Raw genomic sequence first — 23,191 nt, forward strand, 5'->3', positions numbered from 1 at the left:
CTACATGTGATGTCTCTGATGTGTATCTGTTTCTACCCGTGCTGATGCTAGCATGACTAAAGCTAGCCAAGCAGCAGTAAATATGTGAAGTAAGGCAGAAGGATATACTCATCAAATAAACAGGATCATAAGAATATAAGACCACGAGCACTACAAATGTAACAGAAATATGTTGACATAAAATGGCATGTTATTTGAAATCTACACGAAACAATGACACAACTACTTTTTTTTAAATTTTTTCAATTAATTTATTTTTTACCAATTGTCCAAATTAGTCTTTGATTGGCCTTAGTGTGACAGAAATCATATTTATATACAACTAAATATGACTCAGCAAACATGTTTTAAATGGATGATTTCTCACTTGATGACGAATGATCCATTTCCATATTTGCTGAGTCTTAAATTTGATGTCAGTGAACTTATCAGTGGTTGTTGTTAAAAAAAGCCCCCAAATCCCCTATGAGCAAGCACTTGGCGACAGTGGAGAGGAAAAACTCCCTCTTAATGGGGAGAAACCTCTGACAGAACCGGGCTCAGGAAGGGGTGGCCTTCTGTCTCGACCGAGAGGGGTTCAAATGTTCACTGACAATTTAGTTGTATATAAATAAGATTTTTAGGACTTGATGTTGAGACCAATTATGTGAAATTGGGGACGCACACAGTTCCGCTTCTTCTTGTTCTTCTTCTTACTTGGCGGAATCTCTGGCAGGCTCTTAACTTCACTCTCGAGTTCAGCCACCTTGACATTGAGCATTTTCTGTTTGTCTCGTAGACTTTGCAAAGATTCCTGTACAGAGAATGCAGCTGACTCTTCTTTTTCTATCTTCTGTTGTTGTGTGGTGTTTTTTTCTTTCTGAGGCTCCTGCAGAGACATTGCAGTGGATGGCAGTGAGTCCTCTTTTTCCATCTTCTCCTGTTCTCCAGTCTCGTTTTCTTTCACAGGCTCACATTTATGCATTCCATTTGCAGCAGTGGAATTTTGTTCTTTGTGCTGCTGTGGGATTTTAAGTGAGGAAACTTTGGCCTCTTTCAGCTCTCGCTCAACAGACTCTACCTTCAAATCATGAAGGGCCTTGTTGGGGCAGAGCTGGGATTTCAGGTCACTGATTTCCAGGTTGAGTGTCTCCTGCTCCTGCCTATGTTTAACGGCCTGCTCTTCAAGCTGATTTTGAGCTGCTAGGAGCTGTTTCTGGAGCATCTCAATCTGCTCTTGCTGAATCCTACATTTGAGCTCAAATTCAGCCTCCTTAGAGGACTTCAGTCCTACAGAGTCAGTGTGTGAAGCCTCTGTGGTTGGAGTGGCAGACTCCACACACTGCTCTGTGGTAGGGTGGCTGATTTGGTCCTGCAGGGTAGCCATCACCTCATCCAATATGACAAGAGCTTCATTGTCATTTGCGAGAGTGTCTGTCTCACTGATGTCATTGGGGTTATTACTAGAAGCCTCTTCCAGCTGCTCTATGAGGTCTTTAATCGTTTCCTCATGATTTCGCTTGTTCTCGTGAATTTGTTCATGAAGTTTGTTCACCTGAAACTGGTGATAAGAGGCCCTCTTGTTTGCACCTACCATTTTCCAGTAAAGGTTGTTCTGATGGTATTGGGAGGCTTCCAGTTGGTGTCTGAGAGCACCAATCTTGTGCCAGGGATCAAACGGGGGTCTAAGAATGGGATAGGGTATATATTGCCAATTCCATTCATTAGGCACAGGGTTTGGTCTGCTGGGCTTCTTCCCATTTCCCTCTCTCTCCATGTTCTCCTTTGCATTTGAAATGGGGAGGGATTCAGCCTTTTCTTTTTCAGAAGTGGCTTCAGTGTTTTTTTGCATTTCTTCATTTTTCGGGTTTGCTCCATCACCCGTGCTGTTTTGAGCTTCAAGAAGAGCCCGGGCATATGCCCGAGTAATTGGTCTTCTTGGTTCTTCAGCCACTCTTTTCTGTTTTTGCTTTTTTTGTTTCTTTGGTTTCACAACCATTTCCTTTGGTGGTTGTGCCACAGGAGACTTTTTAGTATTTGGTTGTGCGGCTTTATCAACCTCAGGTTTTGGTCTTTCTAAGATTTCTGGTGTGATGACCATTTCTATTTTTGCTTCTGCCATTGTAGATGCGTCAGCGTTTGCGTCTGCGTTTGTCTGCGTCTGCCTTGTCTTTGTTTTAACAACCAGGTTGTTTTGTGTTTCTGCCATCCGAGATCCACTAAAGTTGGTTGAATGTCTCCCCTATTTAAGGGTTTTTCCAGTAGAATGTGCACCTGTGACATCACAGGCTGTTCCTTTGATGTGCTGTTCCTTTGAAGTGCCATGATTGGAACATATCAAAATAAAATGCCCACAAACCTAATGTAAAGGAAAGGCTTTTATTTTGTAGCACATACTGAATTAACACTATAAAAGCTACTCTACAGGAATTGCAGTAAAAAATAAAACAAAAGCAAAACATGTTTTTTAAATGGTTGTTAAAAAAACTAACCAAAGTAGAAGACAACTGTTTAGTGGAAAGTATTCTAGAGATTCTCAGGCATAATAACTTCTTTCATAATTTAAGCAAGGACAGGTAGAAAACGTTCATATTTAGTGAAAGATATTTATTAACATTATCCAATGAGAGTTACTGAATGTCTGTAGGCAGTGAGATCTTGGTGGCTGCCGAGGCGACAGAATGTCATTTATGTTTTGTTTTAAATTCAGTTTCAATGCTGAATCTAAGAAACAACAGACTGCAGAGGGAGACTTTAATAGAGGTTTACTACCTCTTACTATCATATCCATTGTGGAAAAATCTGTCTTTATTTAGCATAATATATTTGTTATAAGCACTAAATATGTTTTATGATTAACTGATGAACACTAACGTACCAAGCTGAAAATTCTGCTCACCAGTCAGCAGCTTATATTCACAAAAAACGGATAAATCTGCGATCCATGCAACTCTAACCAGCCAACAAAACCATGTGTTCATAATACAAAACAAGTTTACTTTGTGAAATGTTAAAAGGTACAAAAAATAAAACAATAAAATCAAACAATATGTTTTCAAGACTTTTTCACAAGTTCCTATATCTCACTGAAATGTTACTCTGTAGCTGATTTCTTGTATTTTAAGTGTGATGAGAAATTTTGACTAGGAACAAGACAAATATACTTGATAAGATTTTGAGTTTTTGCAGTGTATATGCAGCTGATTGATTTGGTCTTTAACCAACATGGAATCATTTATGTTGGGCTATGTTGTGGCTATGTGTACTAATCAGTGCTTCAGTCCCCAATGCTATCAGTCCACACGTCAAAGGGCAAGATACTGAACCTTTAATTAATGGCAGGACTTCTTTGAGCAGTTTTGTAGGAATGGGGTCTAAAAGACACGGAGGTTTGGAGGAAGTAATTATTGAAGTTAACTCAGAAAGATCAATTGGAGAAAAAGAGTCTAACTTAACAGCAATGGTACGAAAAGTAGCTGTAGATAATATTACATCTGTGGGATGATTATTGGTAATTTTTTCTCTAATGATAAAAATTTTATTTGTGAAGAAGTTCATGAAGTCATTACTAGTTAACGTTAAAGGGATGGTTGGCTCAAAAGAGCTCTGACTTTTTGTCAGCCTGGCTACAGTGCTGAAGAGAAACCTGGGGTTGTTCTTATTTTCTTCAATCAGTGACGAATAGTAAGATGTTCTGGCTTTGCGGAGGGCTTTCTTATAAAGCAACAAACTATTTCTCCAGGCTAAATGATGATCCTCTAAATTTGTGACACGCCATTTCCTCTCCAGATTACGAGTCATCTGCTTTAGGGTACGTGTTTGAGAATTATACCACGGAGTCAGGTACTTCTGATTAGAGACCTTAGTTTTCACAGGAGCTACAGTATCCAGAGTCGTACGTAGTGAGGAGGTAAAATTATTAACAAGATAATCGACCTCTGTTGGAGTAGCGTTCAGATAGCTGCTCTGCTCTATGTTGGTACAGGTCATTGAAGATGATAACAGTGGGTGGATTACATTCTTAAACATAGTTACAGCGCTTTCAGAAAGACATCTACTTTGATAAAGTCTACTCTCCACTGCTGTGTAATCAATTATTGTAAATGTAAATGTTATCAGGAAATGATCAGACAGCAGAGGGTTTTCAGGAAACACTGTTAAATGTTCAGTTTCTATGCCATATGTTAAAACAAGATCTAGAGTGTGATTAAAGTGGTGGGTGGGTTCTTTTACATTTTGAGAGAAGCCAATTGAGTCTAATAACAGATTAAATTCCATGTTGAGGCTTTCATTTTTAGCATCTACATGGATGTTAAAATCACCCACAATAATTATTTTATCTGAGCTCAGAACTAAATTAGATATAAAGTCTGAGAAATCAGACAGAAACTCTGTGTAAGGCCCAGGTGGACGATAGATGATAACAAGTAAGACTGGTTTCTGAGTTTTACAGCTGGGGTGGACAAGGCTAAGCATCAGGCTTTCAAATGAATTAAAATTGTTAAAACTAGCAAATGAATCTATGCCTTTTAACTAGACAAAACTGTCTAAAATTTATGCTTAAATGAAGAAAATTTGACTTATTACAAGGAAAGAGACTGAATTGTTTCTTTCTTGATTGAGTTAAATATAAGAATTAAATCTCAACTCTGAGAACAATAATTAGAAAAACATGCTGAGAATAAGTCACCATCTGTTCAAAAAGCTACACCAGAAGCACTCTTATTTTTTGCACTTTTATTGACACAACAACGGGTCAGTAACTCAACTTTAACAGTACTGAGGTCTAATTCCTGGAGACCCATGTCTAACATTACCTACATTTGAGCAGGGTACTGTGTAACATGGCCACTGTAAGAAGTGCATATTCCAGATACTCTTAACAGGAATAATAACAGTATAAAATACTCATGACTGAATGTATCAAACATACATTTTGCTGCAGCTTGAAGCAATCAGCATTCCAAATCCTAGATTGCATAACTTTTTAGAAGAACAGCTTTAAAGATCACACAAACAAACGTGTCTTACATGAAGATGCAGCGACTGAGCATAACAGAGTGGAAAAGGTTACAGCACCTGGTATTGCATAAACAGATTATTTTGATTTTGTGCAAAAATTATGATTACTTCTCTGTCAGTGCGCCCCGGGGTGGCTGTGGTTACAATGTAGCTTGCCATCACCAGTGTGTGAATGGGTGGATGACTGGATGTGTAAAGCGCTTTGGGGTCCTTAGGGACTAGTAAAGCGCTATATAAATACAGGCCATTTACCATTTACTTCACATTTTAATATTTTTAATGATAACATTATTAGGTTTTTAATGTCCCTTACTGCAGAATAAAGATTTCTTATGAAAGTTTGGTTTTGTTTTGGTTTTATCTTTAGCTCCATTCTAAGAAAATGACCAGTTTCAAATGTCCTCAGTGTAGGATACATACAGGATGTCATGCTGAAATGTAAAGCACTTACAATAGAAGCCACTAGAAACAAATTATTCCAGCCTAATTGATGACATTTATGGCATTTGTTTTCTGTGCTGCCTGCTTTTAAATCAGATGTCACTCTGAACATAAGCACGAGCTACATGTGATGTCTCTGATGTGTATCTGTTTCTACCCGTGCTGATGCTAGCATGACTAAAGCTAGCCAAGCAGCAGTAAATATGTGAAGTAAGGCAGAAGGATATACTCATCAAATAAACAGGATCATAAGAATATAAGACCACAAGCACTACAAATGTAACAGAAATATGTTGACATAAAATGGCATGTTATTTGAAATCTACACGAAACAATGACACAACTACTTTTTTTCAATTTTTTCAATTAATTTCTTTTTTACCAATTGTCCAAATGAGTCTTTGATTGGCCTTAGTGTGACAGAAATCATATTTATATACAACTAAATATGACTCAGCAAACATGTTTTAAATGGATGATTCCTCACTTGATGACGAATGATCCATTTCCATATTTGCTGAGTCTTAAATTTGATGTCAGTGAACTTATCAGTGGTTGTTGTTAAAAAAAAGCCCCCAAATCCCCTATGAGCAAGCACTTGGCGACAGTGGAGAGGAAAAACTCCCTCTTAATGGGGAGAAACCTCTGACAGAACCGGGCTCAGGAAGGGGTGGCCTTCTGTCTCGACCGAGAGGGGTTCAAATGTTCACTGACAATTTAGTTGTATATAAATAAGATTTTTAGGACTTGATGTTGAGACCAATTATGTGAAATTGGGGACGCACACAGTTCCGCTTCTTCTTGTTCTTCTTCTTACTTGGCGGAATCTCTGGCAGGCTCTTAACTTCACTCTCGAGTTCAGCCACCTTGACATTGAGCATTTTTTGTTTGTCTCGTAGACTTTGCAAAGATTCCTGTACAGAGAATGCAGCTGACTCTTCTTTTTCTATCTTCTGTTGTTGTGTGGTGTTTTTTTCTTTCTGAGGCTCCTGCAGAGACATTGCAGTGGATGGCAGTGAGTCCTCTTTTTCCATCTTCTCCTGTTCTCCAGTCTCGTTTTCTTTCAGAGGCTCACATTTATGCATTCCATTTGCAGCAGTGGAATTTTGTTCTTTGTGCTGCTGTGGGATTTTAAGTGAGGAAACTTTGGCCTCTTTCAGCTCTCGCTCAACAGACTCTACCTTCAAATCATGAAGGGCCTTGTTGGGGCAGAGCTGGGATTTCAGGTCACTGATTTCCAGGTTGAGTGTCTCCTGCTCCTGCCTATGTTTAACGGCCTGCTCTTCAAGCTGATTTTGAGCTGCTAGGAGCTGTTTCTGGAGCATCTCAATCTGCTCTTGCTGAATCCTACATTTGAGCTCAAATTCAGCCTCCTTAGAGGACTTCAGTCCTACAGAGTCAGTGTGTGAAGCCTCTGTGGTTGGAGTGGCAGACTCCACACACTGCTCTGTGGTAGGGTGGCTGATTTGGTCCTGCAGGGTAGCCATCACCTCATCCAATATGACAAGAGCTTCATTGTCATTTGCGAGAGTGTCTGTCTCACTGATGTCATTGGGGTTATTACTAGAAGCCTCTTCCAGCTGCTCTATGAGGTCTTTAATCGTTTCCTCATGATTTCGCTTGTTCTCGTGAATTTGTTCATGAAGTTTGTTCACCTGAAACTGGTGATAAGAGGCCCTCTTGTTTGCACCTACCATTTTCCAGTAAAGGTTGTTCTGATGGTATTGGGAGGCTTCCAGTTGGTGTCTGAGAGCACCAATCTTGTGCCAGGGATCAAACGGGGGTCTAAGAATGGGATAGGGTATATATTGCCAATTCCATTCATTAGGCACAGGGTTTGGTCTGCTGGGCTTCTTCCCATTTCCCTCTCTCTCCATGTTCTCCTTTGCATTTGAAATGGGGAGGGATTCAGCCTTTTCTTTTTCAGAAGTGGCTTCAGTGTTTTTTTGCATTTCTTCATTTTTCGGGTTTGCTCCATCACCCGTGCTGTTTTGAGCTTCAAGAAGAGCCCGGGCATATGCCCGAGTAATTGGTCTTCTTGGTTCTTCAGCCACTCTTTTCTGTTTTTGCTTTTTTTGTTTCTTTGGTTTCACAACCATTTCCTTTGGTGGTTGTGCCACAGGAGACTTTTCAGTATTTGGTTGTGCGGCTTTATCAACCTCAGGTTTTGGTCTTTCTAAGATTTCTGGTGTGATGACCATTTCTATTTTTGCTTCTGCCATTGTAGATGCGTCAGCGTTTGCGTCTGCGTTTGTCTGCGTCTGCCTTGTCTTTGTTTTAACAACCAGGTTGTTTTGTGTTTCTGCCATCCGAGATCCACTAAAGTTGGTTGAATGTCTCCCCTATTTAAGGGTTTTTCCAGTAGAATGTGCACCTGTGACATCACAGGCTGTTCCTTTGATGTGCTGTTCCTTTGAAGTGCCATGATTGGAACAATTCAAAATAAAATGCCCACAAACCTAATGTAAAGGAAAGGCTTTTATTTTGTAGCACATACTGAATTAACACTATAAAAGCTACTCTACAGGAATTGCAGTAAAAAATAAAACAAAAGCAAAACATGTTTTTTAAATGGTTGTTAAAAAAACTAACCAAAGTAGAAGACAACTGTTTAGTGGAAAGTATTCTAGAGATTCTCAGGCATAATAACTTCTTTCATAATTTAAGCAAGGACAGGTAGAAAACGTTCATATTTAGTGAAAGATATTTATTAAAATTATCCAATGAGAGTTACTGAATGTCTGTAGGCAGTGAGATCTTGGTGGCTGCCGAGGCGACAGAATGTCATTTATGTTTTGTTTTAAATTCAGTTTCAATGCTGAATCTAAGAAACAACAGACTGCAGAGGGAGACTTTAATAGAGGTTTACTACCTCTTACTATCATATCCATTGTGGAAAAATCTGTCTTTATTTAGCATAATATATTTGTTATAAGCACTAAATATGTTTTATGATTAACTGATGAACACTAACGTACCAAGCTGAAAATTCTGCTCACCAGTCAGCAACTTATATTCACAAAAAACGGATAAATCTGCGATCCATGCAACTCTAACCAGCCAACAAAAACATGCGTTCATAATACAAAACAAGTTTACTTTGTGAAATGTTAAAAGGTACAAAAAATAAAACAATAAAATCAAACAATATGTTTTCAAGACTTTTTCACAAGTTCCTATATCTCACTGAAATGTTACTCTTTAGCTGATTTCTTGTATTTTAAGTGTGATGAGACATTTTGACTAGAAACAAGACAAATATACTTGATAAGATTTTGAGTTCTTGCAGTGTATATGCAGCTGATTGATTTGGTCTTTAACCAACATGGAATCATTTATGTTGGGCTATGTTGTGGCTATGTGTACTAATCAGTGCTTCAGTCCCCAATGCTATCAGTCCGCACGTCAAAGGGCAAGATACTGAACCTTTAATTAATGGCAGGACTTCTTTGAGCAGTTTTGTAGGAATGGGGTCTAAAAGACACGCAGGTTTGGAGGAAGTAATTATTGAAGTTAACTCAGAAAGATCAATTGGAGAAAAAGAGTCTAACTTAACATCAATGGTACGAAAGGTAGCTGTAGATAATATTACATCTGTGGGATGATTATTGGTAATTTTTTCTCTAATGATAAAAATTTTATTTGTGAAGAAGTTCATGAAGTCATTACTAGTTAACATTAAAGGGATGGTTGGCTCAAAAGAGCTCTGACTTTTTGTCAGCCTGGCTACAGTGCTGAAGAGAAACCTGGGGTTGTTCTTATTTTCTTCAATCAGTGATGAATAGTAAGATGTTCTGGCTTTGCGGAGGGCTTTCTTATAAAGCAACAAACTATTTCTCCAGGTTAAATGATGATCCTCTAAATTTGTGACACGCCATTTCCTCTCCAGATTACGAGTCATCTGCTTTAGGCTACGTGTTTGAGAATTATACCACGGAGTCAGGTACTTCTGATTAGAGACCTTAGTTTTCACAGGAGCTACAGTATCCAGAGTCGTACGTAGTGGGGAGGTAAAATTATTAACAAGATAATCGACCTCTGTTGGAGTAGCGTTCAGATAGCTGCTCTGCTCTATGTTGGTACAGATCATTGAAGATGATAACAGTGGGTGGATTACATTCTTAAACATAGTTACAGCGCTTTCAGAAAGACATCTACTTTGATAAAGTCTACTCTCCACTGCTGTGTAATCAATTATTGTAAATGTAAATATTATCAGGAAATGATCAGACAGCAGCAGGTTTTCAGGAAACACTGTTAAATGTTCAGTTTCTATGCCATATGTTAAAACAAGATCTAGAGTGTGATTAAAGTGGTGGGTGGGTTCTTTTACATTTTGAGAGAAGCCAATTGAGTCTAATAGCAGATTAAATGCCATGTTGAGGCTGTCATTTTTAGCATCTACATGGATGTTAAAATCACCCACAATAATTATTTTATCTGAGCTCAGAACTAAATTAGATATAAAGTCTGAGAAATCAGAGAGAAACTCTGTGTAAGGCCCAGGTGGACGATAGATGATAACAAGTAAGACTGGTTTCTGAGTTTTACAGCTGGGGTGGACAAGGCTAAGCATCAGGCTTTCAAATGAATTAAAATTGTTAAAACTAGCAAATGAATCTATGCCTTTTAACTAGACAAAACTGTCTAAAATTTATGCTTAAATGAAGAAAATTTGACTTATTAGAAGGAAAGAGACTGAATTGTTTCTTTCTTGATTGAGTTAAATATAAGAATTAAATCTCAACTCTGAGAACAATAATTAGAAAAACGTGCTGAGAATAAGACACCATCTGTTCAAAAAGCTACATCAGAAGCACTCTTATTTTTTTCACTTTTATTGACACAGCAACGGGTCAGTAACTCAACTTTAACAGTACTGAGGTCTAATTCCAGGAGACTCATGTCTAACATTACCTACATTTGAGCAGGGTACTGTGTAACATGGCCACTGTAAGAGTGCATATTCCAGATACTCTTAACAGGAATAATAACAGTATAAAATACTCATGACTGAATGTATCAAACATACATTTTGCTGCAGCTTGAAGCAATCAGCATTCAAAATCCTAGATTGCATAACTTTTTAGAAGAACAGCTTTAAAGATCACACAAACAAACGTGTCTTACATGAAGATGCAGCGACTGAGCATAACAGAGTGGAAAAGGTTACAGCACCTGGTATTGCATAAACAGATTATTTTGATTTTGTGCAAAAATTATGATTACTTCTCTGTCAGTGCGCCCCGGGGTGGCTGTGGCTACAATGTAGCTTGCCATCACCAGTGTGTGAATGGGTGGATGACTGGATGTGTAAAGCGCTTTGGGGTCCTTAGGGACTAGTAAAGTGCTATATAAATACAGGCCATTTACCATTTACTTCACATTTTAATATTTTTAATGATAACATTATTAGGTTTTTAATGTCCCTTACTGCAGAATAAAGATTTCTTATGAAAGTTTGGTTTTGTTTTGTTTTTATCTTTAGCTCCATTCTAAGAAAATGACCAGTTTCAAATGTCCTCAGCGTAGGACACATACAGGATGTCATGCTGAAATGTAAAGCACTTACAATAGAAGCCACTAGAAACAAATTATTCCAGCCTAATTGATGACATTTATGGCATTTGTTTTCTGTGCTGCCTGCTTTTAAATCAGATGTCACTGTAAACATAAACACGAGCTACATGTGATGTCTCTGATGTGTATCTGTTTCTACCCGTGCTGATGCTAGCATGACTAAAGCTAGCCAAGCAGCAGTAAATATGTGAAGTAAGGCAGAAGGATATACTCATCAAATAAACAGGATCATAAGAATATAAGACCACGAGCACTACAAATGTAACAGAAATATGTTGACATAAAATGGCATGTTATTTGAAATCTACACGAAACAATGACACAACTACTTTTTTTTTAATTTTTTCAATTAATTTATTTTTTACCAATTGTCCAAATGAGTCTTTGATTGGCCTTAGTGTGACAGAAATCATATTTATATACAACTAAATATGACTCAGCAAACATGTTTTAAATGGATGATTTCTCACTTGATGACGAATGATCCATTTCCATATTTGCTGAGTCTTAAATTTGATGTCAGTGAACTTATCAGTGGTTGTTGTTAAAAAAAGCCCCCAAATCCCCTATGAGCAAGCACTTGGCGACAGTGGAGAGGAAAAACTCCCTCTTAATGGGGAGAAACCTCTGACAGAACCGGGCTCAGGAAGGGGTGGCCTTCTGTCTCGACCGAGAGGGGTTCAAATGTTCACTGACAATTTAGTTGTATATAAATAAGATTTTTAGGACTTGATGTTGAGACCAATTATGTGAAATTGGGGACGCACACAGTTCCGCTTCTTCTTGTTCTTCTTCTTACTTGGCGGAATCTCTGGCAGGCTTTTAACTTCACTCTCGAGTTCAGCCACCTTGACATTGAGCATTTTCTGTTTGTCTCGTAGACTTTGCAAAGATTCCTGTACAGAGAATGCAGCTGACTCTTCTTTTTCTATCTTCTGTTGTTCTGTGGTGTTTTTTTCTTTCTGAGGCTCCTGCAGAGACATTGCAGTGGATGGCAGTGAGTCCTCTTTTTCCATCTTCTCCTGTTCTCCAGTCTCGTTTTCTTTCAGAGGCTCACATTTATGCATTCCATTTGCAGCAGTGGAATTTTGTTCTTTGTGCTGCTGTGGGATTTTAAGTGAGGAAACTTTGGCCTCTTTCAGCTCTCGCTCAACAGACTCTACCTTCAAATCATGAAGGGCCTTGTTGGGGCAGAGCTGGGATTTCAGGTCACTGATTTCCAGGTTGAGTGTCTCCTGCTCCTGCCTATGTTTAATGGCCTGCTCTTCAAGCTGATTTTGAGCTGCTAGGAGCTGTTTCTGGAGCATCTCAATCTGCTCTTGCTGAATCCTACATTTGAGCTCAAATTCAGCCTCCTTAGAGGACTTCAGTCCTACAGAGTCAGTGTGTGAAGCCTCTGTGGTTGGAGTGGCAGACTCCACACACTGCTCTGTGGTAGGGTGGCTGATTTGGTCCTGCAGGGTAGCCATCACCTCATCCAATATGACAAGAGCTTCATTGTCATTTGCGAGAGTGTCTGTCTCACTGATGTCATTGGGGTTATTACTAGAAGCCTCTTCCAGCTGCTCTATGAGGTCTTTAATCGTTTCCTCATGATTTCGCTTGTTCTCGTGAATTTGTTCATGAAGTTTGTTCACCTGAAACTGGTGATAAGAGGCCCTCTTGTTTGCACCTACCATTTTCCAGTAAAGGTTGTTCTGATGGTATTGGGAGGCTTCCAGTTGGTGTCTGAGAGCACCAATCTTGTGCCAGGGATCAAACGGGGGTCTAAGAATGGGATAGGGTATATATTGCCAATTCCATTCATTAGGCACAGGGTTTGGTCTGCTGGGCTTCTTCCCATTTCCCTCTCTCTCCATGTTCTCCTTTGCATTTGAAATGGGGAGGGATTCAGCCTTTTCTTTTTCAGAAGTGGCTTCAGTGTTTTTTTGCATTTCTTCATTTTTCGGGTTTGCTCCATCACCCGTGCTGTTTTGAGCTTCAAGAAGAGCCCGGGCATATGCCCGAGTAATTGGTCTTCTTGGTTCTTCAGCCACTCTTTTCTGTTTTTGCTTTTTTTGTTTCTTTGGTTTCACAACCATTTCCTTTGGTGGTTGTGCCACAGGAGACTTTTCAGTATTTGGTTGTGCGGCTTTATCAACCTCAGGTTTTGGTCTTTCTAAGATTTCTGGTGTGATGACCATTTCTATTTTTGCTTCTGCCATTGTAGATGCGTCAGCGTTTGCGTCTGCGTTTGTCTGCGTCTGCCTTGTCTTTGTTTTAACAACCAGGTTGTTTTGTGTTTCTGCCATCCGAGATCCACTAAAGTTGGTTGAATGTCTCCCCTATTTAAGGGTTTTTCCAGTAGAATGTGCACCTGTGACATCACAGGCTGTTCCTTTGATGTGCTGTTCCTTTGAAGTGCCATGATTGGAACAATTCAAAATAAAATGCCCACAAACCTAATGTAAAGGAAAGGCTTTTATTTTGTAGCACATACTGAATTAACACTATAAAAGCTACTCTACAGGAATTGCAGTAAAAAATAAAACAAAAGCAAAACATGTTTTTTAAATGGTTGTTAAAAAAACTAACCAAAGTAGAAGACAACTGTTTAGTGGAAAGTATTCGACATTCTAGAGATTCTCAGGCATAATAACTTCTTTCATAATTTAAGCAAGGACAGGTAGAAAACGTTCATATTTAGTGAAAGATATTTATTAACATTATCCAATGAGAGTTACTGAATGTCTGTAGGCAGTGAGATCTTGGTGGCTGCCGAGGCGACAGAATGTCATTTATGTTTTGTTTTAAATTCAGTTTCAATGCTGAATCTAAGAAACAACAGACTGCAGAGGGAGACTTTAATAGAGGTTTACTACCTCTTACTATCATATCCATTGTGGAAAAATCTGTCTTTATTTATCATAATATATTTGTTATAAGCACTAAATATGTTTTATGATTAACTGATGAACACTAACGTACCAAGCTGAAAATTCTGCTCACCAGTCAGCAGCTTATATTCACAAAAAACGGATAAATCTGCGATCCATGCAACTCTAACCAGCCAACAAAAACATGCGTTCATAATACAAAACAAGTTTACTTTGTGAAATGTTAAAAGGTACAAAAAATAAAACAATAAAATCAAACAATATGTTTTCAAGACTTTTTCACAAGTTCCTATATCTCACTGAAATGTTACTCTTTAGCTGATTTCTTGTATTTTAAGTGTGATGAGACATTTTGACTAGAAACAAGACAAATATACTTGATAAGATTTTGAGTTCTTGCAGTGTATATGCAGCTGATTGATTTGGTCTTTAACCAACATGGAATCATTTATGTTGGGCTATGTTGTGGCTATGTGTACTAATCAGTGCTTCAGTCCCCAATGCTATCAGTCCGCACGTCAAAGGGCAAGATACTGAACCTTTAATTAATGGCAGGACTTCTTTGAGCAGTTTTGTAGGAATGGAGTCTAAAAGACACGCAGGTTTGGAGGAAGTAATTATTGAAGTTAACTCAGAAAGATCAATTGGAGAAAAAGAGTCTAACTTAACATCAATGGTACTAAGAGTAGCTGTAGATAATATTACATCTGTGGGATGATTATTGGTAATTTTTTCTCTAATGATAAAAATTTTATTTGTGAAGAAGTTCATGAAGTCATTACTAGTTAACATTAAAGGGATGGTTGGCTCAAAAGAGCTCTGACTTTTTGTCAGCCTGGCTACAGTGCTGAAGAGAAACCTGGGGTTGTTCTTATTTTCTTCAATCAGTGATGAATAGTACGATGTTCTGGCTTTGCGGAGGGCTTTCTTATAAAGCAACAAACTATTTCTCCAGGTTAAATGATGATCCTCTAAATTTGTGACACGCCATTTCCTCTCCAGATTACGAGTCATCTGCTTTAGGCTACGTGTTTGAGAATTATACCACGGAGTCAGGTACTTCTGATTAGAGACCTTAGTTTTCACAGGAGCTACAGTATCCAGAGTCGTACGTAGTGGGGAGGTAAAATTATTAACAAGATAATCGACCTCTGTTCGAGTAGCGTTCAGATAGCTGCTCTGCTCTATGTTGGTACAGGTCATTGAAGATGATAACAGTGGGTGGATTACATTCTTAAACATAGTTACAGCGCTTTCAGAAAGACATCTACTTTGATAAAGTCTACTCTCCACTGCTGTGTAATCAATTATTGTAAATGTAAATATTATCAGGAAATGATCAGACAGCAGCAGGTTTTCAGGAAACACTGTTAAATGTTCAGTTTCTATGCCATATGTTAAAACAAGATCTAGAGTGTGATTAAAGTGGTGGGTGGGTTCTTTTACATTTTGAGAGAAGCCAATTGAGTCTAATAGCAGATTAAATGCCATGTTGAGGCTGTCATTTTTAGCATCAACATGGATGTTAAAATCACCCACAATAATTATTTTATCTGAGCTCAGAACTAAATTAGATATAAAGTCTGAGAAATCAGAGAGAAACTCTGTGTAAGGCCCAGGTGGACGATAGATGATAACAAGTAAGACTGGTTTCTGAGTTTTACAGCTGGGGTGGACAAGGCTAAGCATGAGGCTTTCAAATGAATTAAAATTGTTAAAACTAGCAAATGAATCTATGCCTTTTAACTAGACAAAACTGTCTAAAATTTATGCTTAAATGAAGAAAATTTGACTTATTAGAAGGAAAGAGACTGAATTGTTTCTTTCTTGATTGAGTTAAATATAAGAATTAAATCTCAACTCTGAGAACAATAATTAGAAAAACGTGCTGAGAATAAGACACCATCTGTTCAAAAAGCTACATCTGAAGCACTCTTATTTTTTGCACTTTTATTGACACAGCAACGGGTCAGTAACTCAACTTTAACAGTACTGAGGTCTAATTCCAGGAGACTCATGTCTAACATTACCTACATTTGAGCAGGGTACTGTGTAACATGGCCACTGTAAGAAGTGCATATTCCAGATACTCTTAACAGGAATAATAACAGTATAAAATACTCATGACTGAATGTATCAAACATACATTTTGCTGCAGCTTGAAGCAATCAGCATTCAAAATCCTAGATTGCATAACTTTTTAGAAGAACAGCTTTAAAGATCACACAAACAAACGTGTCTTACATGAAGATGCAGCGACTGAGCATAACAGAGTGGAAAAGGTTACAGCACCTGGTATTGCATAAACAGATTATTTTGATTTTGTGCAAAAATTATGATTACTTCTCTGTCAGTGCGCCCCGGGGTGGCTGTGGCTACAATGTAGCTTGCCATCACCAGTGTGTGAATGGGTGGATGACTGGATGTGTAAAGCGCTTTGGGGTCCTTAGGGACTAGTAAAGCGCTATATAAATACAGGCCATTTACCATTTACTTCACATTTTAATATTTTTAATGATAACATTATTAGGTTTTTAATGTCCCTTACTGCAGAATAAAGATTTCTTATGAAAGTTTGGTTTTGTTTTGTTTTTATCTTTAGCTCCATTCTAAGAAAATGACCAGTTTCAAATGTCCTCAGTGTAGGATACATACAGGATGTCATGCTGAAATGTAAAGCACTTACAATAGAAGCCACTAGAAACACATTATTTCAGCCTAATTGATGACATTTATGGCATTTGTTTTCTGTGCTGCCTGCTTTTAAATCAGATGTCACTGTAAACATAAACACGAGCTACATGTGATGTCTCTGATGTGTATCTGTTTCTACCCGTGCTGATGCTAGCATGACTAAAGCTAGCCAAGCAGCAGTAAATATGTGAAGTAAGGCAGAAGGATATACTCATCAAATAAACAGGATCATAAGAATATAAGACCACGAGCACTACAAATGTAACAGAAATATGTTGACATAAAATGGCATGTTATTTGAAATCTACACGAAACAATGACACAACTACTTTTTTTTAAATTTTTTCAATTAATTTATTTTTTACCAATTGTCCAAATGAGTCTTTGATTGGCCTTAGTGTGACAGAAATCATATTTATATACAACTAAATATGACTCAGCAAACATGTTTTAAATGGATGATTCCTCACTTGATGACGAATGATCCATTTCCATATTTGCTGAGTCTTAAATTTGATGTCAGTGAACTTATCAGTGGTTGGTGTTAAAAAAAGCCCCCAAATCCCCTATGAGCAAGCACTTGGCGACAGTGGAGAGGAAAAACTCCCTCTTAATGGGGAGAAACCTCTGACAGAACCGGGCTCAGGAAGGGGTGGCCTTCTGTCTCGATCGAGAGGGGTTCAAATGTTCACTGACAATTTAGTTGTATATAAATAAGATTTTTAGGACTTGATGTTGAGACCAATTATGTGAAATTGGGGACGCACACAGTTCCGCTTCTTCTTGTTCTTCTTCTTACTTGGCGGAATCTCTGGCAGGCTCTTAACTTCACTCTCGAGTTCAGCCACCTTGACATTGAGCATTTTCTGTTTGTCTCGTAGACTTTGCAAAGATTCCTGTACAGAGAATGCAGCTGACTCTTCTTTTTCTATCTTCTGTTGTTGTGTGGTGTTTTTTTCTTTCTGAGGCTCCTGCAGAGACATTGCAGTGGATGGCAGTGAGTCCTCTTTTTCCATCTTCTCCTGTTCTCCAGTCTCGTTTTCTTTCAGAGGCTCACATTTATGCATTCCATTTGCAGCAGTGGAATTTTGTTCTTTGTGCTGCTGTGGGATTTTAAGTGAGGAAACTTTGGCCTCTTTCAGCTCTCGCTCAACAGACTCTACCTTCAAATCATGAAGGGCCTTGTTGGGGCAGAGCTGGGATTTCAGGTCACTGATTTCCAGGTTGAGTGTCTCCTGCTCCTGCCTATGTTTAACGGCCTGCTCTTCAAGCTGATTTTGAGCTGCTAGGAGCTGTTTCTGGAGCATCTCAATCTGCTCTTGCTGAATCCTACATTTGAGCTCAAATTCAGCCTCCTTAGAGGACTTCAGTCCTACAGAGTCAGTGTGTGAAGCCTCTGTGGTTGGAGTGGCAGACTCCACACACTGCTCTGTGGTAGGGTGGCTGATTTGGTCCTGCAGGGTAGCCATCACCTCATCCAATATGACAAGAGCTTCATTGTCATTTGCGAGAGTGTCTGTCTCACTGATGTCATTGGGGTTATTACTAGAAGCCTCTTCCAGCTGCTCTATGAGGTCTTTAATCGTTTCCTCATGATTTCGCTTGTTCTCGTGAATTTGTTCATGAAGTTTGTTCACCTGAAACTGGTGATAAGAGGCCCTCTTGTTTGCACCTACCATTTTCCAGTAAAGGTTGTTCTGATGGTATTGGGAGGCTTCCAGTTGGTGTCTGAGAGCACCAATCTTGTGCCAGGGATTAAATGGGGGTCCAAGAATGGGATAGGGTATATATTGCCAATTCCATTCATTAGGCACAGGGTTTGGTCTGCTGGGGTTCTTCCCATTTCCCTCTCTCTCCATGTCCTCCTTTGCATTTGAAATGGGGAGGGATTCAGCCTTTTCTTTTTCAGAAGTGGCTTCAGTGTTTTTTTGCATTTCTTCATTTTTCGGGTTTGCTCCATCACCCGTGCTGTTTTGAGCTTCAAGAAGAGCCCGGGCATATGCCCGAGTAATTGGTCTTCTTGGTTCTTCAGCCACTCTTTTCTGTTTTTGCTTTTTTTGTTTCTTTGGTTTCACAACCATTTCCTTTGGTGGTTGTGCCACAGGAGACTTTTCAGTATTTGGTTGTGCGGCTTTATCAACCTCAGGTTTTGGTCTTTCTAAGATTTCTGGTGTGATGACCATTTCTATTTTTGCTTCTGCCATTGTAGATGCGTCAGCGTTTGCGTCTGCGTTTGTCTGCGTCTGCCTTGGTTTTGTTTTAACAACCAGGTTGTTTTGTGTTTCTGCCATCCGAGATCCACTAAAGTTGGTTGAATGTCTCCCCTATTTAAGGGTTTTTCCAGTAGAATGTGCACCTGTGACATCACAGGCTGTTCCTTTGATGTGCTGTTCCTTTGAAGTGCCATGATTGGAACATATCAAAATAAAATGCCCACAAACCTAATGTAAAGGAAAGGCTTTTATTTTGTAGCACATACTGAATTAACACTATAAAAGCTACTCTACAGGAATTGCAGTAAAAAATAAAACAAAAGCAAAACATGTTTTTTAAATGGTTGTTAAAAAAACTAACCAAAGTAGAAGACAACTGTTTAGTGGAAAGTATTCGACATTCTAGAGATTCTCAGGCATAATAACTTCTTTCATAATTTAAGCAAGGACAGGTAGAAAACGTTCATATTTAGTGAAAGATATTTATTAACATTATCCAATGAGAGTTACTGAATGTCTGTAGGCAGTGAGATCTTGGTGGCTGCCGAGGGGGCAGAATGTCATTTATGTTTTGTTTTAAATTCAGTTTCAATGCTGAATCTAAGAAACAACAGACTGCAGAGGGAGACTTTAATAGAGGTTTACTAACTCTTACTATCATATCCATAGTGGAAAAATCTGTCTTTATTTAGCATAATATATTTGTTATAAGCACTAAATATGTTTTATGATTAACTGATGAACACTAACGTACCAAGCTGAAAATTCTGCTCACCAGTCAGCAGCTTATATTCACAAAAAACGGATAAATCTGCGATCCATGCAACTCTAACCAGCCAACAAAAACATGTGTTCATAATACAAAACAAGTTTACTTTGTGAAATGTTAAAAGGTACAAAAAATAAAACAATAAAATCAAACAATATGTTTTCAAGACTTTTTTACAAGTTCCTATATCTCACTGAAATGTTACTCTGTAGCTGATTTCTTGTATTTTAAGTGTGATGAGAAATTTTGACTAGAAACAAGACAAATATACTTGATAAGATTTTGAGTTTTTGCAGTGTATATGCAGCTGATTGATTTGGTCTTTAACCAACATGGAATCATTTATGTTGGGCTATGTTGTGGCTATGTGTACTAATCAGTGCTTCAGTCCCCAATGCTATCAGTCCACACGTCAAAGGGCAAGATACTGAACCTTCGATTGTCCCCAATGCATTTGGGTGTGAATGAAATGTATGACTATGACTTCTAGTTCAAAAAGGGAAAAGGGCTATGTATGTATTTAAGTCCAGTTGTTGCTCATTCACTGTTACCTTGAACGTGTCATGCTATCACTACTCTGTGTAACAGATATTTCCTATAAGCAAATATGTTTTACACTATTTACCTACTGAAATGAAATCGTAACACCAGAAAAATGTTTAACTGTTTATTTCTGGACCAGTTAAGCTGACTTTAAGACCTTGGCTTTAATAGACATCTCATAGTGTACAGATCTATTTTTTATTATTTAATCCATTTTGAGCAATTAAGCACCAAGACTTATTATATTTTTTGTTTTTTCAGTCTTCTGCATGGGTTTGTTATCATGAGCTTTTATCTAAGCTTTTTTTCAGAACTACAAAAATATATCTTATTTTGTCTGTCATGAATGATTTTTATATATTTTAATACAAGTAATGGCTTATTGATGAAGTACACAGACAGAGACCAAAGTTTCCCCCTCTCCTCACCTCTTTAATCTCATCATCGCCCTCCTTCTCTATGAGGGATTATGATTAAAGATGTCTGCACATAGCCCCAAGGCATAAAGTATCTACTGGTGCTTGTACTTTTTGAAAGTGGAGATGAAAGGTTGTTGAGTGCACTCTAAAAAAAATCAAAAACCTCACACGGCTGGGTCATCTGCTTTCATCTCTCAGAGCATTTTGTGAGACAGCAGGTTTGCTGAATAATAAAAGCCCAGTTCCCATTTGGTTCACATTTTGGTTGCTTTCAGCCTAATTATCATGACATGGGCAACTTCACTGGGCTTTATACCAAATGGAAGTTGTGCCTTTACAAGTTTAATGTATGAGTTGTTCATTCTTTTCAGCTGCAAACTTTATATGTTGTGTCACCTTTCATACATTTCTTTAAATATGATGGTGGTTATATAACTCCATTCTTCACTTGCTCCTTTAATTAAGTCCAGCAGAGTTTAGCATGTTTTTTTTCTTCTTTTTCTTCTTCTAGGAGCTTTCCAGAGAAGAGGTGGTGGGTCCGTCTATAATCTGGCCTGCTGAAGCAGGGATGGACTTCCCTAAGCAGGAGGGCCGGCTGACTTTTGATGTGGGCAAACGTAACACATCACTGGAGATTTACCTAACACCTGACCGTGCCTCATCCTTACCCACACCTAAGCGCTTCCAAGTGGAGCTATACAATCCAACAGGAGGTGCCACAGTACACTCCCAGTTTGGCCTGGCTAATGTGACTCTGGTGTCAAATGCAGCAAGTGAAGCTGTCTGGGTCTTACTGGACCAGTTGCATCAACCCCTTGACACTCTTACATTGGACCTGGTGCTGCAGGGACTAATAGATAAAGTCAGTCCACCTCTCAATAATGAGCAGATGATCGCTGTGTTTGAAGGTCTGGGGAAGGTAAGCCCAATCATCTCGTCTTTACACCAAGCAAATTATTTTTTTTAAATTACTGCATAAGTGTATAAAATATTGGATAATTAATGTGATTGCATGTGACTGTGAGTCAGTGTAGTTGTTTGTGTCTGTCAGCTTAGTTAAAGGGCATACATCACCTCCCATGAGCTACTTTGATAGCTCTGTGGACCAGTCTGTCATTCATTAGTTCTCACTTAATAAGATTGCTGCTATCATGAAGTTGAAATTAGAATCTATTTATTGCATCTTCTTAACCAGCTGCATAAAAGAATAAACAGAATATACAGGGCCATGTTTAGAAAGAGTAAATAAGAAGTAGGGACTACAGAGACAAATGCATTCTGAGCACACACAATGCGCATGACCCTGAAGGTCAAACTAAAGAAAGTAACTCAGATGAATGCTTTGGATGTGTGAATAACAGCACTAAAGTTTACTCAGAGCTTCTCAGTCTTTCTCATCCTTTCTGTCTTCTGAGCCAGGTGCTTGCAGAGGCAGAAAGAGCTCCTTTACAGAACAACAGCCGGAATTTGACCTATAACCTGTTGTGTGCCTTGGCCAATCCCAGTCGAGACGACACTCGAGGTCTCAGCCACCTTGCTGAGGTGGCGGAGCGATTTGCATTCTCCCTCCTTAAACATAGTCAGTGTGAGATGTGAGTGTCCTAAATGTTCTAAATGAGTGAAGAGTTGCATGGTACACCTTATTGTAATACAGATGAATATTACCTTACAAATTAATGTTAAATCGTGCTTGGATTTACAATTTCTTCTTTGTAAAATTTTTCTCCAGAAAGGTTACAGTCCTGGAAACTTGTCCGTATATGACCATCTCTGCCTTCCAGTGGTACCCCACACAAATTAATGGACACAAGTACAGGGGCCGTAATGCAGACTTCTTCCAGCTCCCAAATACTCTGCTGCCAGTACCAGCAGTTTTAACTGCAGACTGCGGCAACCTCAGCAGGATGCAGCTGACCGAGTTTATAACTGAACATTGGTTTCTCACCAGTGATGCAGCTACTGCTCTCAATGGGAAAGTAGGTGCTGGGACACTGACTTCATTGAAAAATCATGAGCAATTGTTAAAATGTCAAAATCTCCTTTTCTTTTTTTAAACAGCAGGTGGCAGTATGGCTCTGATATAAAGCAGCCATTAATCTGGTGGCTGCTCTGCAACTGAACCGTCTTCTTTTGTATCTGGTTATACGTAGGTATTCTCAACCAGTCTCCAGGGCAGAGGGTCACGACCTCTGGAAGATGGCAACGAGGTGGTGTATCGTATCCACAGCCCCGGTCAGCAGGTTAAACCAGGCCAGTCTCAGTGCCTTCTCTGGAACCAGACCACTGGAAGGTAACAAAAACACATTAAATGAGATTCAAGCTTAACTGTTCCTCAGATAGACTAAAAATAGAACATGCACATTATATACAAAAATATAAGATGTATATTTTTATACACAAATATTTCCATTTATTTTTGTTACCTGATAATATCAGTTGCTGAGGTTTTTTCTAGTTCTAGAGTCTGCCTACTAATTTATTTTTTACTCGACGTAATTTAGCTCAACCAGTGTACTGTTTTCCTTATTTAAGACTACACATGGCTTGATTAGCATCTAAAGAAGGCCTCTGTTTGTCTTCCTTATACTTATTTTGGGTAATAGTTTGCTAAATAAAGGGCAGAGTTCCAAGTTTGTCCTCTCAATAAGGCCTCTC

The 23,191-nt window shown here is 38.7% G+C and overlaps 5 protein-coding genes across 5 annotated transcripts in view; 1 reads left to right on the forward strand and 4 right to left on the reverse strand.

Annotated features, from left to right (window-relative positions):
- Positions 1-23,191, forward strand: part of adgrv1 (adhesion G protein-coupled receptor V1) — a 130,349-nt gene that overhangs the window by 57,260 nt on the left and 49,898 nt on the right. Inside the window, exons 83-86 of the mRNA XM_087849056.1 lie at positions 21,048-21,455; positions 21,956-22,128; positions 22,266-22,512; positions 22,687-22,826. Of these exons, the coding sequence (XP_087705182.1) occupies positions 21,048-21,455; positions 21,956-22,128; positions 22,266-22,512; positions 22,687-22,826 (968 nt within the window). The remainder of the gene's footprint in view (positions 1-21,047; positions 21,456-21,955; positions 22,129-22,265; positions 22,513-22,686; positions 22,827-23,191) is intronic.
- On the reverse strand, positions 274-2,279 carry LOC148100200 (uncharacterized). The gene has a single exon (XM_087848694.1). The coding sequence runs from the start codon at positions 2,186-2,188 to the stop codon at positions 620-622; it is 1,569 nt and encodes a 522-aa protein (XP_087704820.1). The 5' UTR covers positions 2,189-2,279; the 3' UTR covers positions 274-619.
- Positions 5,828-8,039, reverse strand: LOC148100201 (uncharacterized). The gene has a single exon (XM_087848695.1). It carries the CDS (start codon positions 7,749-7,751, stop codon positions 6,183-6,185), a length of 1,569 nt encoding a protein of 522 aa, XP_087704821.1. The 5' UTR covers positions 7,752-8,039; the 3' UTR covers positions 5,828-6,182.
- Positions 11,373-13,744, reverse strand: LOC148100202 (uncharacterized). Its single transcript, XM_087848696.1, has one exon. It carries the CDS (start codon positions 13,311-13,313, stop codon positions 11,745-11,747), a length of 1,569 nt encoding a protein of 522 aa, XP_087704822.1. The 5' UTR covers positions 13,314-13,744; the 3' UTR covers positions 11,373-11,744.
- LOC148100203 (uncharacterized) lies at positions 16,928-18,883 on the reverse strand. Its single transcript, XM_087848697.1, has one exon. It carries the CDS (start codon positions 18,881-18,883, stop codon positions 17,315-17,317), a length of 1,569 nt encoding a protein of 522 aa, XP_087704823.1. The 3' UTR covers positions 16,928-17,314.

This window comes from Neolamprologus brichardi, chromosome 12, assembly GCF_056152115.1.
Source record: "Neolamprologus brichardi isolate AB-2024 chromosome 12, ASM5615211v1, whole genome shotgun sequence".
Lineage (NCBI taxonomy): Eukaryota > Metazoa > Chordata > Actinopteri > Cichliformes > Cichlidae > Neolamprologus > Neolamprologus brichardi.